This window comes from Canis aureus, chromosome 31 (assembly GCF_053574225.1).
Source record: "Canis aureus isolate CA01 chromosome 31, VMU_Caureus_v.1.0, whole genome shotgun sequence".
Lineage (NCBI taxonomy): Eukaryota > Metazoa > Chordata > Mammalia > Carnivora > Canidae > Canis > Canis aureus.
In genome coordinates this window covers 23,575,605-23,591,092 of record NC_135641.1, presented here as the reverse complement: position 1 = coordinate 23,591,092, position 15,488 = coordinate 23,575,605, and the positions used below count along the sequence as shown (strand labels likewise).

The 15,488-nt window shown below is 43.4% G+C and overlaps 1 protein-coding gene and 1 long non-coding RNA gene across 10 annotated transcripts in view; one reads left to right on the top strand and one right to left on the bottom strand.

Moving 5' to 3' along the window:
• Nucleotides 1-15,488, top strand: part of DGKG (diacylglycerol kinase gamma) — a 205,345-nt gene that overhangs the window by 23,048 nt on the left and 166,809 nt on the right. For 5 of the 7 annotated variants that reach the window (XR_013369442.1, XR_013369440.1, XR_013369438.1 and 2 more), the window contains one exon: nucleotides 12,778-13,089. Coding sequence is in view for 1 of the 7 variants with exons in the window: in XM_077879993.1 (XP_077736119.1) it covers nucleotides 13,023-13,089 (67 nt within the window). In the remaining 6 variants the exon portion in view is untranslated. Of the gene's footprint in view, nucleotides 1-12,777; nucleotides 13,090-15,488 lie in introns of those variants that run through there. The other 2 variants (XR_013369441.1, XR_013369443.1) reach the window with 2 other exon arrangements.
• LOC144302537 (uncharacterized) overlaps nucleotides 1-15,488 on the bottom strand; it is a 40,953-nt gene that overhangs the window by 21,537 nt on the left and 3,928 nt on the right. The gene's annotated exons all lie outside the window — the stretch shown is intronic.

The following is a 15,488-nucleotide window of genomic DNA, read 5'->3' as shown; positions in this document are numbered from 1 at the left end:
TGTGGAAGGGAAGGGACAGAGCAGGATTTGGCAAAGTGAGAAGTTGGACTGGGATGGCCCTGCTGAGTTGTTTTCAGTTGGCTGAGAGGACTGAGCCTTTATAAGCAGGTCCCCTCCCTCCACCTTGTATCATTCAGGAATTGTTCCTGGGTTACTCAGAGAGGGGGGAGGCCTGACCTTGAGCAAGGCAGCTCTTTCCAGCTAAGGCAATTCCTAAAAAGGGTTGACAGCCAAGAGCTGTCTGCCAGCAGCACTCCCAAGCAGCTAGGGGAATAAATCCTTCTTTCCAAAAGGAGGTCTGGTTGGCATAGTTCAGCACCTGGTACAAATATAGTTTTAATAGTTTAACTGACTTCTGATTGTTGACGTTTAATCTGTATGAGACATTTCTCCATGGATTTTTTTTAACTAAGTATCACCAACTTCAGAGTATTTACTTAGAAGCATGTAACCAAAATGTATTTAGCAATCCCATACTGTGTGACATTTAAATTATTTGGAATTTCTGCTCTTATGAACAGTGCTGCCACAAATGTCCTTAGAGTTGAAATCTTGTAGCGGTAGTGATAGTAATTGCAGGCATAGTGCTGTTATTGTTGGGCAGACAGAGGTAGGGCCTCTCCAAAATGGCTAAGGCTAATAGGTGGGGTCACCCTTCCCCCAGATGTCACCCCGGATAAGTTCCTAAAACATCAAGTCTCAAACAACTCGCAACCTACCGAGACCTGCCTAAAAGAACACCAGAATCAGCCAAAAACAAGAACAGGCACCCTGCCTCACCTTATCACATAAAACCACATGTTCCTAACCACCCCATTTTTCTTTCTTAACTTGCACAGGCATAAAAAACACACACCCTTCCCCTCCTGGGCGCGAATTCCTGGACTCGGGCCTCCTCTCCGAGTCACGAGTCACGGAACCTTGCCCGGGAGTGCTCCCCATTAAAGCACTCTCGAATCTACCGCCTGGCTCTGCTGTCTTTAATTTTCTCTGCTGATCATTAAAAGAAAACCTAACAGTTATTATTATTGTCTTTAGTTAATTTCTAAAGATAAACATACAGAAGTAAAATCCCATGGAAATGAACATTGTGAGGCTATTGGTATAGCGTGCTGTTTTGGCTAGCATACTTCCATACCAGCAGTACTGGAGAGTTTCCATTCTCTTGCTTTCTTACCAGTAAGGATATTATGTATTTTGAAATTGTTAACAATTTGATAATGTAACAGTAGTATCTTACTATTGTGTCTACCAATGAAGTATGATTTAAATGAATATAAAAACAAATGAAAAACGAAAAAAATAAAAATAAAAATAAAAACAAATGACATTTCCCAGGCTACAATGAGAGCACCAGGTACTGTGTGTCAAAAGCAAAGAGTTGATGTCTACCATTTCTGGAAGGAAAATGGAGTTACTGTTAGAAGGAACCTTAATATTACTATTCCACTCTCTGCAATTATCAGTTGAGGAAATTGAGGTCTAAAGAGTAGATGTTACCTGTTCAGAGTCACCAGCTACTAAATGTCAGAACCAACATTAGACCGAAGGGCTCCAGGCCATGTCATTCCAACTTCTCCTGATTTGCTTGAGAAATGAATGTATCTTTTTTCCCGGTTTCCAAAACTCCATTAAACTGTGGTGTTTCTGAAACTGGAATTCATGAGCCTCCTATGAAATGTTTTAGATTTTGTGTTTTATTCCAATAAAACTTTTATTTTACTTTATTTATTTTTATTTTTTTTAGAGAGGGAGAGGGAGAATCTTAAGCAGGCTCCATGCTCAGCGTGCAGCCCAATGCAGGGCTCTATCTCATGACCCTGTGATCATGACCTGAGCTGAAATCAAAAGTCAAATGCTTAACTGACGGAGCCACCCAGGTGCCCTCAAATAAGACTGTTTTAAAATTGTTATAAATGTATTCGTATTTTCCTGATGACTGTCTTACACTGTGTACTGCTGTGTGATTTCAGTGCTACATGGCCTAGGGCCAGCTACTCAACCCTTGTGGTTCAGTTTCCTCATCTTTAAAATGGGCAAAATATTTGTATCTACCTCATACAGGTGTTATGACTAGTCAGCCAGATAATTCATATAAATTAATTAGGACAGTCTGGCATGTTGTAAACATTATTATTAATGAGGTATTTTCCAGACTGGTGCCTACACATCTCTGGGGTGAAGAGGGCCATCCAGGGACTTGTCGTCTGAAGTCAGAATGAGGTGTAAGCACCCCTGGGTGCCGTTGTCCATGGTACTTGATTATAATCGCATGATTACTCATAAGGACATTGTTATTCCATGAAGTTGGTGGAGGACGAGACACCTGAGAGCTCAGAGCCTTTTATAAGCTAAGTTCTGGGCTCCTCAGATGAGCCAGTGAGTCGATCCTCGGGCAGTTTACAATCTGGAAGTGGTATTAATGATCTTCCGAAATGTGAAAACCAGGATGGATGCTGGAAGAAGTAGGGGCTTTGTGTTCAGGCTGACTTGGGTTTGAATGATGGCTCAGCTGCCTGCAGGAGGTGTGATGCTAGGTATGATGGCATAATAATTCTTACTTTGAAAGATTTTTCTGAGGACTCTGTTCATGCAGAACAGGCAGTAGATTCTCAATAAATGGTAGCTGTTGTTTAGGTTGTTATGGGAAACAGAGAGTGGAAGGAAAGCAAAAGAAAGGAGAATTAGAGACTGGGAGGCAGAGGGCAGCAGATGAAGGGAGAGGGGAGAGAAGAGGAGAGAGAATGCTCACGGGACAGCTCGCCACAAGTTCCTCCTGGTGTGCGGGGCCTCTCCAAGCTAAACGTGATTTCACACGCTGTTCAAAATGTGAATGTCGTCTCTTTGGTGTGGTTTTGTGGTGGTGTTGTTAACACACGCACCATCCCAAGCACGTCCCACACCATGGTGTGTTTTTGCAGTGCTCTCTTTTCCTAGACCTGCCAAGCCCCGTACTCGTGCCTTGCCGTGTCCCTTCCCTGACAGTTCCATTTCTGAGCTGTGGTGAGAATGGACTTGTCACTTTCTTACTCCTTCAGGCTTTTCTGTTTGTTGGGTTTTGCCCTCCACTTTAAGGTAGGAAACTCCTGTCATCTGTGCCCTCTTCAGATGATACATGTGGCACAAAATGTCATGGGAGGAATTTGAAACACAGATCCAGATTGTAAAGAAGGGAAAATTCTGCAGGGAATATAAATCATAACATGAGAATTTTAGTAACTAGGCAGGATAACAGGCATCTGGCAGTCATGGGGCTCTGGCTTCCCCATAATGTTTTCCTGCCTCAGGAAAGTGGAACTGAGAAATCTGGAATCTGTCTGCTTTAGGGCCCCCTTAAGGAGAAGGAATCACTCCAAGTATTCCAAGCTTCTCTTCTTAGTCCCATCTATTGCATTAAGGTAAAGCAGTGGTTACAAAACACTGGCATGAGATCAGAGTCTCCAGAGCTCTGTAAAACAAAGATTGCCCATCCTAAATTTCTGTAGGTCTATGGTATGTTCCAAGAATTTGCTTTTCTTACATGTTCCCGGCAATGCCAGGAACTGCTGGTGTGAGGACCATACTTTAAGGACCACTGTTAGGAAATTTTACTTGCTAAAGCTCTCCTAAACATTGTACAAATCATTCTCATACCAATCCCTGTGAAACATGTGTTACTATTATTATTATTATCTTCGTCTAGAGATGAAGAACAACTTGTTTAATGTCACATGGTTGTAAGTGGTAGAGCCAAGATTTAAATTCTGGTCTAATTTCAACATCAGGTTTGTGCTTAATGCTTTGGGAAGAGGGCTCCCTGACACTGGATAGGAGTCATTTTCCCCAAGTAGTAATTTCCTGAAGGAGGCTTCCCCTCACTTTCTTTTGCCTGCGTCAGCCCAGCACCCTCTGACCCACCACCTCGCTCCAGCCCTGGAGCTAAATCAGGCCCTGGTGTTGCTATTTGCAACCCCATTTCTTTAGCATCTCCACTGTAGCGCCCCTAGTGGCAAAGCCAAGACTACAGTCTCCCATGTAGAGAGAACAGAGGTGACTCAAGTGCCAAAGCAAGTTTCTTTGAAGTCTCCTGTTTACCTCAAACTTCCTGCATATTTTACATTATTCTGTTCCATTCTGTGTTCATGTTTAATGTAATAGAGTTATTTTCCTCAAATACTATTATTAGCTTTCCAGGAGCATGCCACGGGTTTTCCATTGGCTTCCAATTCACCTTGCAGTTTGAGGATGAGGGTTTAGGTCCTCTCTAGTTGGTTTATTGATGGCCTCAGCACCTAACAAGGGCCTGGCACTTATTCATTGTAGTGTATTATAATAAAAGGAAAGACCATGGGTTTTGGCACCAAATAGACTTGGGTTCAAATACCAGTTCTGTCACTTACTGATAGGCAAACTTGGGAGAATCACTCTGGGACTGTTTTTACTGCTGTAACATGGGCATAAAAAGTACCTTTCTCACAGAGTTTGGCAACTTTAAGATGAAGTGTACAAAGCACCAGATGTGGGGTAGTCCATAAGTGGAGGTTGTTGCTATGGCTCAGTATTAGAGTGATATGTTGAATGGGTGAATGATTAAATGAATGAGTGACCCACACTCAAGCTAGGATGCCCCTGGGCTGTAAACGTTATCCAGCCTGACACTGCCTGCTTGTGCCAAAGGCAGCCCCCCTCAAGTGGCTTCTCCACACAGACTGTGCGCCTCTCCTGGGTTGCAGACCCCTGCACCTGGGAGCTTGGTTTAGCCTGACTTTTTCACACCACCCCCAGAGCAGTGATTCTTGGGTTCAGTCTGAGGCTGCTAATCAGATGCAAAGTCCTTAATTGCAAGTCCTCTAAACTGTTATGGGAAAAAAACAAAAACAAAACAAAAAAAAAACTGTTATGGGTAGCACGCAATCCCAAGACTTCTTATTTTTATGTTTGTGTAAGGACTATACATTGGTAATTTATTAAATGAGTTATTAGGGATTACTCATATTTGCTATTCATACACTCAAATTAGCTCATTACTAAATTCCCCAGGGGGTGCTAATTCAGTTATCTGTGGAGTCCGGCTGCTTCTAAATACTCAGCTGCTACTGCCTCCTCACTCAGCTGGATGGTTAGAACCCTGAGACCTGTGAGAAAAGTCACGTTGTTGTCTTGCAGTGTCAGACTTGCTTTGAGTTGGTTGTAGTGTTCAGCTAACTGCTATTCTTGCCTTTTAATTAGAAATTAGAGTCATTTAGCTACATCATTATCATATTAGCTTGTGGAGGATATTTGGTTAACCTAACAGCATGTAGTAACACATATTTGCCTCAAAATTATTTTAGGCCTGTAATTTTCCAATTACTAGATTTTAAGACATGAACGAGTTGCAGTTCCAACATTAATCATGCATATTCTTTTGCTAAACAGGTACATATGTATTCTGAATCCAAAAGTGCTTATGTAGTTGTTTTGATTATCTATGACTGCATAACTAACTGCCCTGAAATCTAGTGGCTCAACAATCATTTTATTACTCTGAATTATTCTGTGCGTGAAGCATTCAGACAGGGCCCCACAGGGACAGCTTATCTCTGCTCCATATTATGTCTTCCAAGGTGGTAAAATCCAAAATAGCTTCTTGTCTTCCATGTCCAGCAGCACAGCAAGAAAACATAAGTGACTGCATGCTGGCTGGAATGACTTAAGTAGGATCACACAGCAGAGCCTTCAGTTTTCCCCATCAGCTGGGTTTCTCACTTCTCTCTCACTTCTCCTCCAGAAAGGTGGCTGAGCTCTTGACATGGCAATTCAGTGTTCCCAAGAACACAAAAGTGGAGGCTCCCAGGACATCTTCAGGCTTAGGCCTGACTCTGGCACAGTGTCACTTCCACTGCATTCCTTTGGTTAAAGCAAGTCAGAGGCATAGTCCAGACTCAAGGGCAAAGGACCAACATGGGCATGAGTATCAGGAGACATGGTTTGGGAGGGACCCCCAGGGTGATAAAGTACTATAATATTGACAATTCATTAATAAATTCAAACTTGTAACATACTGTCAAATTAAGCCAAGTAAAGTGACTATTATAAGTTTATAGATTATAGTTTGTAGTTACAGATTTACAGGTCATTATTTTCATATTAAAATGTGTACGTTATTTAATATTTTTTAAAGATTTTTTAATTTATTCATTCGTGAGAGACATAGAGAGGCAGAGTCATAGGCAGAGGGAGAAGCAAGGTCCCTGCAAGGAGCCCAATGTGGGACTTGATCCCAGGACCCCAGGATTATGCCCTTGAGCCAAAGGGAGATGCTCAACCACTGAGCCACCCAGGTGTCCTTACATTATTTAATATTAAAATGATAATTTTAATATTAAAATTCTTTTCCCACTGGAAAGTGCAAACAGGTATGGTAAGATCTTTTGCTCCATGAAAATGGTCTCAGTCACAAAAGATTGAGAACTGCTTTTCTACTAGTCAAGAAATGAGCCCTTAGAAATCTTGTAGTAGGTAGACACAAAGTGTGCAGGATAACTCTGTTTCCACCTTGAAGGAGCTCAGAGTCTCACGGGGAAGAGGTGGCATGCGTATTGCAGTGTGGCAAGTGCCATGATGGAGAAAAGCCCAAGGAGCTATTAGAAGAAGAGTGGAGAAGACATGCCCATCCCAGGCCAGGCAGTTAAAGGGAGCTTCTTGGAGTACATGACACTGGAACTGAACTCCAAAGGCAGCATAGGAGTCATAGAGCTTCAGAAGGATCAACAGGAGCACAAGCCTAGAGATAGGACAGTTATCAAGATGGGACTCATCACAAGTTTGGGAAGAGAGAGGGGTTATCTTTCTAGCTCTTAGTCATTTTTCCTTTAGAAAAAAGTACTCATTATGGGTACTTTTATAAATCATCGGGTGCATATAAATAAGCTCCCCCAGTCTGATGCCATATTCATGAATTAGTGTTTTTATGAGAGCAAGAGGAGATGAAGAGGTGTTTGTTCTGGGTAATTGGCTATGGCTGATTCATTCAGATGAATAGAGACCTGGGGCTCAAGTCAACACCCATTGAATATGCCATCTTCCTTCTGACTTGTGATTTCCATGCTGTCATTTGTACAGAACAAATGGAGTTTGATCTGGGATATGAAATTGCAGAGCGAGAAAACACGTTAGCAACCATTATTCCCACCCCCTCATTTGACAGACAAGGTCACTGAGGCCTGGGGAGCTGAAGCAAGTGCTCAGAGTAGAGTAGCAGAGCTGTCGGGACATAGAACCCTCTTCTCCCATCCAAGCCTGACAATACCCAATCTGAGTGTTATTTAGAAAACTCTATTACCATTTTTTTTCTGCCAGGAAAGATATTCAGGATGGTAATAAGAAGACTGTGCATACTCTAAAGAGCCACCGAGAGGGGCGTGTAGGGCGGGATGCTGAAAGGGATATGCTAAGCAATGTCGGCAGAAGCAAGCTTCTTGTGTGGTGGCGGCCAGCTCTGTCAAAGGCAGAAAACCAGAGGGGCTGTCATGAGGGAGTGTGGTCAGCAGTGACCATGTGATGGTCAGACTGTCTTTCAGGCCCCTAACTTCTCCCGATGGAGAGTCTATACCACCACACTTCCCATCCTGTGTGTTAATTATCTGTTGCGGGATCCCTGGGTGGCGCAGCGGTTTAGCGCCTGCCTTTGGCCCAGGGCGCGATCCTGGAGACCCGGGATCGAATCCCACATTGGGCTCCCTGCATGGAGCCTGCTTCTCCCTCTGCCTATGTCTCTGCCTCTCTCTCTCTCTCTCTGTGTGTGTGTGTGACTATCATAAAAAAAAAAAAAATTATCTGTTGGGACGTCTGTCTCCTGCATGGGACTGCCAGCCACCACAAGAAAGAAGAGAGAGGACCTGTGTGTTCTATGGGAACAGCTAGGGGAACAGCTTAGTTTGCTCCAAGAGTTGAAAAAAAAAAAAAAAAAACTATAGAAGAGAAATCATTTTGAATCTGGAACCAGATATGAGTTTGGTATAGAAAGGAAAGAGTAAGAGACATTCTAGGTAGATTAAAGGCAAGTGTGTTTGTCAGTCCACTAACTAATGTTCTGGAGGTGCTGCCTTGTGCCACGTACTTTGGTGCTAGGAGGAGACGGTAGGATGATTTGGCTGGAACATGGAGCATGTGGGCAGGAGATAATTGGAGTGAAGATGGGGAGGTGAGCTGTACCACAGGTAAAGGATTTTCTGGAACTGGCTAAAAAACCCGCCCAAAAGGGTCCAAGAGAAACCGCCAAATGTTTTCAGGCAAGTAAACGTTGGGGGTCCACTGTGGTTCTAAACGAGGAAAATCTATGAGCAAATATGGAATGATTCATGGGATATTGTTAAGCAAAAAAAAAAAAAAAAAAAAAAAAACCACACACACACACAATGTGCAAAAGACTGCCTTTTGTGTCATAAGGAAGGGGAAATTTTTTAAAAATCCAATAATCTGCTCACTGGTGCAAAAGAAAAACCCCAGGAAGAGGGGCACCTGGGTGGCTCAGTGGTTGAGCAACTGCCTTCGACTCAGATTGTGATCCTGGGGTCCTGGGATCAAGTCCCACATCAGGTTCACCTTTGCCTGTGTCTCTGCCTTTCTCTGTGTGTTTCTCATGGATAAATAAGTAAAATCTTAAAAAAAAAAAAAAAAAAACAGAAAGGATAAACCAGAAACTATAAGGGGTGAATGGGAATAAGATGGAAAGGAGAGGCATGGGCACAGAGTAAGAGGAATGGGGTAGCAAGGCTTCGCTGAAGAAACCATATTAAAAAAGAATCTTTGGGAATGGAGGAAGAAACTGGAGAGTCAAATACAAACAAATGAATAGGAGTGTGAAAGAACAAATCTAAGTAACTTTTGAAAATAGTACTTTGAGGACATGCTCTGTTGGCTCAAGACAAAAGAACTGTCAACAAATCTTGAACTTTTTTGTTCTTCACAGAGTTGTAGTTAGCAATTCTGAAACTACTTTCTATATAGTTTAGGATTGAGCAAATAAATATATTATAGATAATGGAAGCAAGGTTTGCTGGAGAAGGGAGCTTAAAAATATGGAATGAGAGGATGGCTACAGTTGACACTGTAATATTGGGCTATAGTTGGAGTCTGAGTATGAACGTGGGGTTTTTAACATAGATGGACAGATGGATGAATGGATGGATGGATGGATGGACGAATAGCCAGCCAGCTAGCCAGCCAGCCAGAGATGAGATGTGTGTGTATGTCTACATATATTTCCTGGCCCTGGCCCTGATAAAGCCTAGAAGCAATGACACCCCAGTAGCAATGTGCATACCCAGTGCCAAAGTTTGGCTTCAAATACCATTCTTCACTAAAAGGAATCTGCACTTTGGAGAAATGACTGGTTTCAAGACTAAAATTGAGGACATATAGGGTGAGACTGAAATATTTTGTAGTACTAGAAAATACAGATATACTCAAAGGATCATGGGAAGATGTCTGAAGAACAAGAAAGCAATTTGAATGACATTCCACTGGCCAAATCTGGGACAATTCGAATCAAAACAAATAATGATAGTGATGGGTATAATAACCCTCTGAATAAAATAAGCATTCATTAATATAAATAAATGTATATATTATATGTAAACATAACATAAATTCATACTTATATAGATATTTATACATGTATCATGTTTATTTATATGCTATAAATATAAATAAATATAAGTAAACCAATATAAAGAAATAAAGAAGAGAAAACTCTTCCTTACAGTAGAATCTGAACTGATAAATATAGAAGGAATGATAGAATTAGACGTTCTTTATCATAATAATAATTAATCCAAAGGTGCCTGGGTGGCTCATTTGGTTAAGCATCAGACTCTTGATTTCAGCTCAGGTCATGATCTCAGGATTGGACTCTGCGCTAGACCTAAGATTCTCTCTCTCCCTCTGCCCCCCTCCCCTCGCTCACACATTCTCCCTCTCTCTAAAAAAATAAATAAATAAAAAAGTAAAATAATCCAGGCAAGTATCATCAATGGATGCTAAAACTCATGGATAAAAATTTGGTGAGTAATTATAACAACTTGGAGAAGGAAAAGATCAAGTTCAGAAATCTATGGCACAACACAAAGACTGCACCTGACTGCATCAGCTGAGTGATTGGTCAAGTCATATTGCTAAGTGTTGTATTTGCAATTGGGATGATAACGATAATTATTGAGTGCCCACTGCATGTTAGGCATTATGTTAGGTGACATTTGGGAGTTTTCTGTTTGTTTGGTTTTTCCATATATTAGCTCACTTCTAACACTAGCTCAGTGAGATTTTTATTAGTATCCCCATTTTTGAGGTGAGGAAACCAAACGATCAAGAAACACAAAATTTGTCTAATGTCAAAGAGGTAGAGCAGGATTCAATGTTCTTGTCTTCTGACTTGGAGTTCTATGGTGTTCTCAGGCAGTGGTCTCTCGGTCCCCTCAGAGCTAGCTCTGTGTTTCTGGAAGTGTACAGAATGGTATGGCCAGAGAGGCTTTCTTAAACAAAAGCTTTGGAGGTTCCTTCTTTCTCCGCACCATATTTACTGAACACCTTGCCTCATTTTCCTCATCTAAAAATGGGGAAGTCAATGCTAAATTTACGTGGTCAGTAGGAGAACTAAATGGGTTAATCTATGTAAAGCATTTAGGATAAAGTAAGTGTCCTCTAAGTGACAGCCACAGCCGTAATAACACCAGCGGTAATGTGAATTCCCTGGTATGATGGAAAGTGTTTCTAAAGGTCACCCCTCACTTTTGGAATGAAATTGATCATCAGAGGGCAGATCATAAAGAGCTTTGTGTATCATAAAAAGAAGATAACATTTTATTCTATAGGCAATAGAAAACCACTGAGGAATTTTATTACCGGGAGAGATGTGAACTGGTTGGCAATTTAGAGCAGACCAAGGGCAGGATAGTAGAACCCAGGGCAGGGAGTCCATCAGGAGACTGTTGATAGAGACTGGGTACAAGAAGATGAGGGTCTGAGCTGATAAAGCTGGCATGATGGAAAGGAGGGGACACACAATGGAAAGTCACTCTTGAAAGTGGTGCCTGGGTTTGGCAGGAGAGGAAGGCGGACAAGCTGAGGCTGAGCCTCAGGTTTCTGGCCTGTGCACTCTCTTGTCTTAGGGCATGACCCGAATATAGAGGAGGGGCAGGCTGAGGGCATGGGAACGTGCTGATTTAGGGTGGTTTGGGACACACAAGGGAGTCACAATGGACAGGGGATATTCAGATCTGGATTGAGGAGAGAGTACAGGGCTGGGGCAGCATGCCTGGGGTCGCTGAAGCTTGGCAGTGGACCCCTCAGGGAAGGGGTATAGAGTGAGGAGAGGGCCGGGGTGGGATTTGAGAAATGCCAGTATTTAACAGTGGCTAAAGAAGTGGAAGGAGACTGAGAGGGAACACTCAGAAAAATAAGATTGCTTCCAGTGAACTATTTCCTGCCATGGCAGAGGCTGCAAAGAGAAGCAAACAAAGCAAGGAAGGCCTGAAAAATGCCTAGTGGATATGACAATTGTGTCACTGGGGACCCTGGCAAGAGCAGGTACCAAGGAACAGAATCCAGTCAGGCAGTGGATTAAGGAGAAAATTGGATGTTTCAAGGAGAGAAACTAGAACTTGGATGCTCCTGGGGATGCAGGCATCTCACTCCCTTGCCCTGCACTTCCACCTACGGGAGGAGAGCTCTGATTGGTGGAAGATCCTCCTTCCAGAGCTGGAATCTCCTTCCAGCATCTTCCCTTAGCTCCTGGCCAGCCCTCCAGGTCCACAGCGACCAAGTCCATGTGCTCCTCCAGATAGCTGCTGCACAAACCCACCTCCTCACTGGGTCCATTTCATCGAGCCCCTCCACCATCCCTTATGGGCTCCAGGCCCCCATACTGAACTTGATGTCTGGCCCTCCAACATAGATCCTGTTTTATTAAAACTGAGCTTCTTTGGTAACATCAGTGTGTGTTTATCCCCCTATTAGGTTGGTGGCTTTCCATCATTTCTAAAAACCTCAACCCAGAATACGAAATACATTTTATGTTAAACATGTATGTATAACTGAGAGGAGATACACTCTTATTTTCAACTCCATTTCATGCCTTTCCACTCTGTCCTTTTCTGTTTCGGGTTTATAAATGCTAGCGGTGGTGGACTTCGTGGCTGATGGTATGACTGCGGCACCACCGTGCTGGGAGGGACTCAAAGGAAAAGATGCTAAGCATCTGTCGGAATCTGTCTCCTTTCCCTCCCACGAGTTCTGGCGAGTTCTGGCCGTTCTTCCCTCTAATCCTTTTGTATGATTCTGAGAGGAAAGCAAACCACTTCACTCACCAGGTGTTAGCCAGCCTTGGGGGTATTTGAATGTCCAGAGTAATGGTGGAATTTAGAAACCCATGGAGGAGAGACTGGCTTACCTTTCAAATCAAGCAGATAAGTACTGTCCCTACTTACTCATGAGGCATCTGACAGCCTGAGGATGCCCTCAGGTGGTCTACTGTCACCTCTGCTGTGAGGCATTTAAAATTTCCTGAGTTGGGGAGTATAACTACCTATTCAGACTGGCCACCCAGCGGGAGGTGTGCTGGTCTGGTCTGCATGCCCTCTTTAGACTTCCCTGAGGAGACATCCACCCCCACTCTGGGAACCACTGCCTCCCATAGGTCTTTGCCCAGTGATCAGTTGAGTTTTTTGTCTTTGTTTTTGTTTTGTTTTGTTTTATAAGAAAGGTGAATTATGGTATTCTTATGCTCTCATTCACAACATCTTTTCTACTTCTGCCCAGGAGGAGCACGGATTTCCGGCTACTGTGACTACGGATAGAAGCATGCTGTTGGAGTAATAGCCCAGGCCTTCTCTCATCTGCTGAGAGGTGCCCGTTACCGCCATAGACACGTGGGTCCTCAAAGTCTCCCAAAGGGCCTGTCCATCACGTACCTGCAATGAGCCAGGCCCTGGGCTGGGCCTCAGCTTCATCCTGGTGAACAAAAAACTCCATCTCTGCCTCCAGCACTCACACCCAGCTTAAAGATGAGTGATGAACGGTGGGTCTCCCTTACTCCAGAAGAATTTGACCAACTCCAGAAATATTCAGAATGTGAGTAAATGGATTGACCCACCTAGGGCAGGATTTCCTCTGGGCAGGGGAGAACATTTCTGGAGAGCAGAGTGGTGTGATCGTTGCAAAGCCACAGAGAGTAAGGTTGGGCCTGACAGCTTAAATTTCCTCATAAACACGGAATCGGTGTCTTTAAACATAAAAACAATTATCTTTACACTCTATAAATGATACACGCTCACCATGGAAATTTGGAATATACAGGGGAAAAAAATAAAGAGTAGGTTAAAAATCACAGCCAAACTCATGAACATTTTGGAACACTCCCCTCCTGTGCATATTGCTTTGCATGGTTGAGTTCCTGAGTATACAGTAACTTTTTTTTTTTAGCCTGCATTTTCTACTTAACATAAAAACTACTTTCTTAAATCATGAAAATCTGTTTATAGCATAATTTTTAAAGACCAAAGGCTGCATGATTGTAAAGTTACTCAGTCATTGGCTTCAATATACTCTTGTGTTTGGACTCAGTGCCCTTTCTTCAGTAAGATACAGAGTTTTGATGTGTGTCTGTTTCTTGACTCTGTTCTGAATAAGCCTGGCCTTTCAGCTGGGGCTCTCGGTTTCCCTTTAGTTATACCCAGGGACAATTGCAGTGCATCAAGACACATTGGTGGCAAAGCCAGTGCTCACATGTGGGCACACAGGTGTGCCCTCCACAGGCTACTCCTAATCCTGTCATGACAGGAATTTGCCGAGGCTGGAACAGCAACTGAACACTGCATTCAGCACACACCGGGTGACTATGGTGATTGTGCAGTGGTACCAGCGTTTCATAGAGTCCTTTGCTTTGCAGACCTCTCAGGTACATTATCTGCCCTGCCCCTTTGTTCTAATCACCTCTCCCTTCCTGTGTATTATACTGGCGGCTTTGTAAATCAGTAGGCCAATGGCAATTTGACCTGCCCTACAAAGCTTGCCCAGGTAGCCCTTGTATGCCCTTTTGGCAACCTGCCCTGCTCCCAGAGAGCAGGCAGCCCTTGTCCATAGTACCGGTCTGGGAGTCTAAAGATTGGGCTTCAGTGCCCGCTATGGCTCTTGCTCTCTGCAAATATGACAGCTCTTAACCCCCAGAGCCTGTGTCCTCTTCTGCAAAATGAGGGAGTTGGATTAGATGATCTCTTCTTGTGATTCCTCCCAGGCCTAACACTCATGACTCCATATGTTCCCCACAGTCAACAGGAGGCCCCCACACACATTCACACACAGACACACCATGGGACTTCTGGTCAGTCTCCGTCTTGGCTCCCTGGAGCCCATGGCCTCTTGTCTGATCTTGATGGGTTTAGAGAAATTCTATGATCTATTGACAAGGAGCAAGGCATCACCTTCCAGGGTAAATTGCATTTAATTCAGCATGCTCTCTAGGTCAGCAAAGTACTAGCCCTGTCAGGGATGAAAAAGAAGCAAAAGAAAAGGCTTGCTCTTGAGGAATCAGAATCTTGTTAAGGAATCAGAAATGTGCTCATAACACAAGCAAAGAGCAGGTTTAAGGCAGCCGGCAGATACTTCTGGCAGAGCTGTCTAACTTGAGTGCGTAAATGAGAAAGGAATTTAAAGCTAGAGGAAATTGGTATGGAGGGAGTATATTCATTTGCTAGGCTACTGTGACAAAGTACCCACAATCCGGGTGGCTTAGAACAACAGAGAGTATCTAACAGTTCTGGAGGCTAGAAGTGCAAAATCAGGGTATCAGCAGGGTACTTCCTCCTGAGGACTGACTATAAGGGAAGAATGTGTTCTAGGCTTCTCTCTTTGGCTTGTAGGTGGCTGTCTTCTCCCTGTCTCTCCATGACATTCCCCCTGTGTGTGTCTCTCCATATCCAGACTTCTCTTTGTGTATGAACACAGTCATACTAGATTAGACCCACCCTATTCCAGTATGACTCTATTTTAACTAACTACTTCTGTAATGACACTATTTCCAAATAAGGTCATATTCTGAGACTCTGGGGGGTTAAGACTTCAAATTAGGTGGGGAGAGGATACAATTTACCCCACAACGTAGCATTTAATTGGGTGAACTCTGTGGAGGAAGAAATTTAAAATGTGAGTAGCAGATAGTCAAAGAGGGGTAGAAACAGTGGAAACAAAGGGAGAGAGGCCCAGAGAGGGATGCATATGGGTAGTGAGGAAAACGTCAGGGCTCTAGGAAGACAAGGAGAGCAGGGTGGGGGGACATAGGAGGGATGAGGATAGTAGGAGGCCTTGGGTCAAAGGTGGCCAAGTATAAAGCCATGAATCTGGTGGCTATGTTTAGGGTGGCCTGAATATAGAAACTGCCAGATCAGGGAGGTAGCGCAGGGTCCATTGGATGAAATCTAGTCTGGGCTAAGTATCAGGGTGAGGATGGACTGTGGCAAAGAACAAATGCTGAT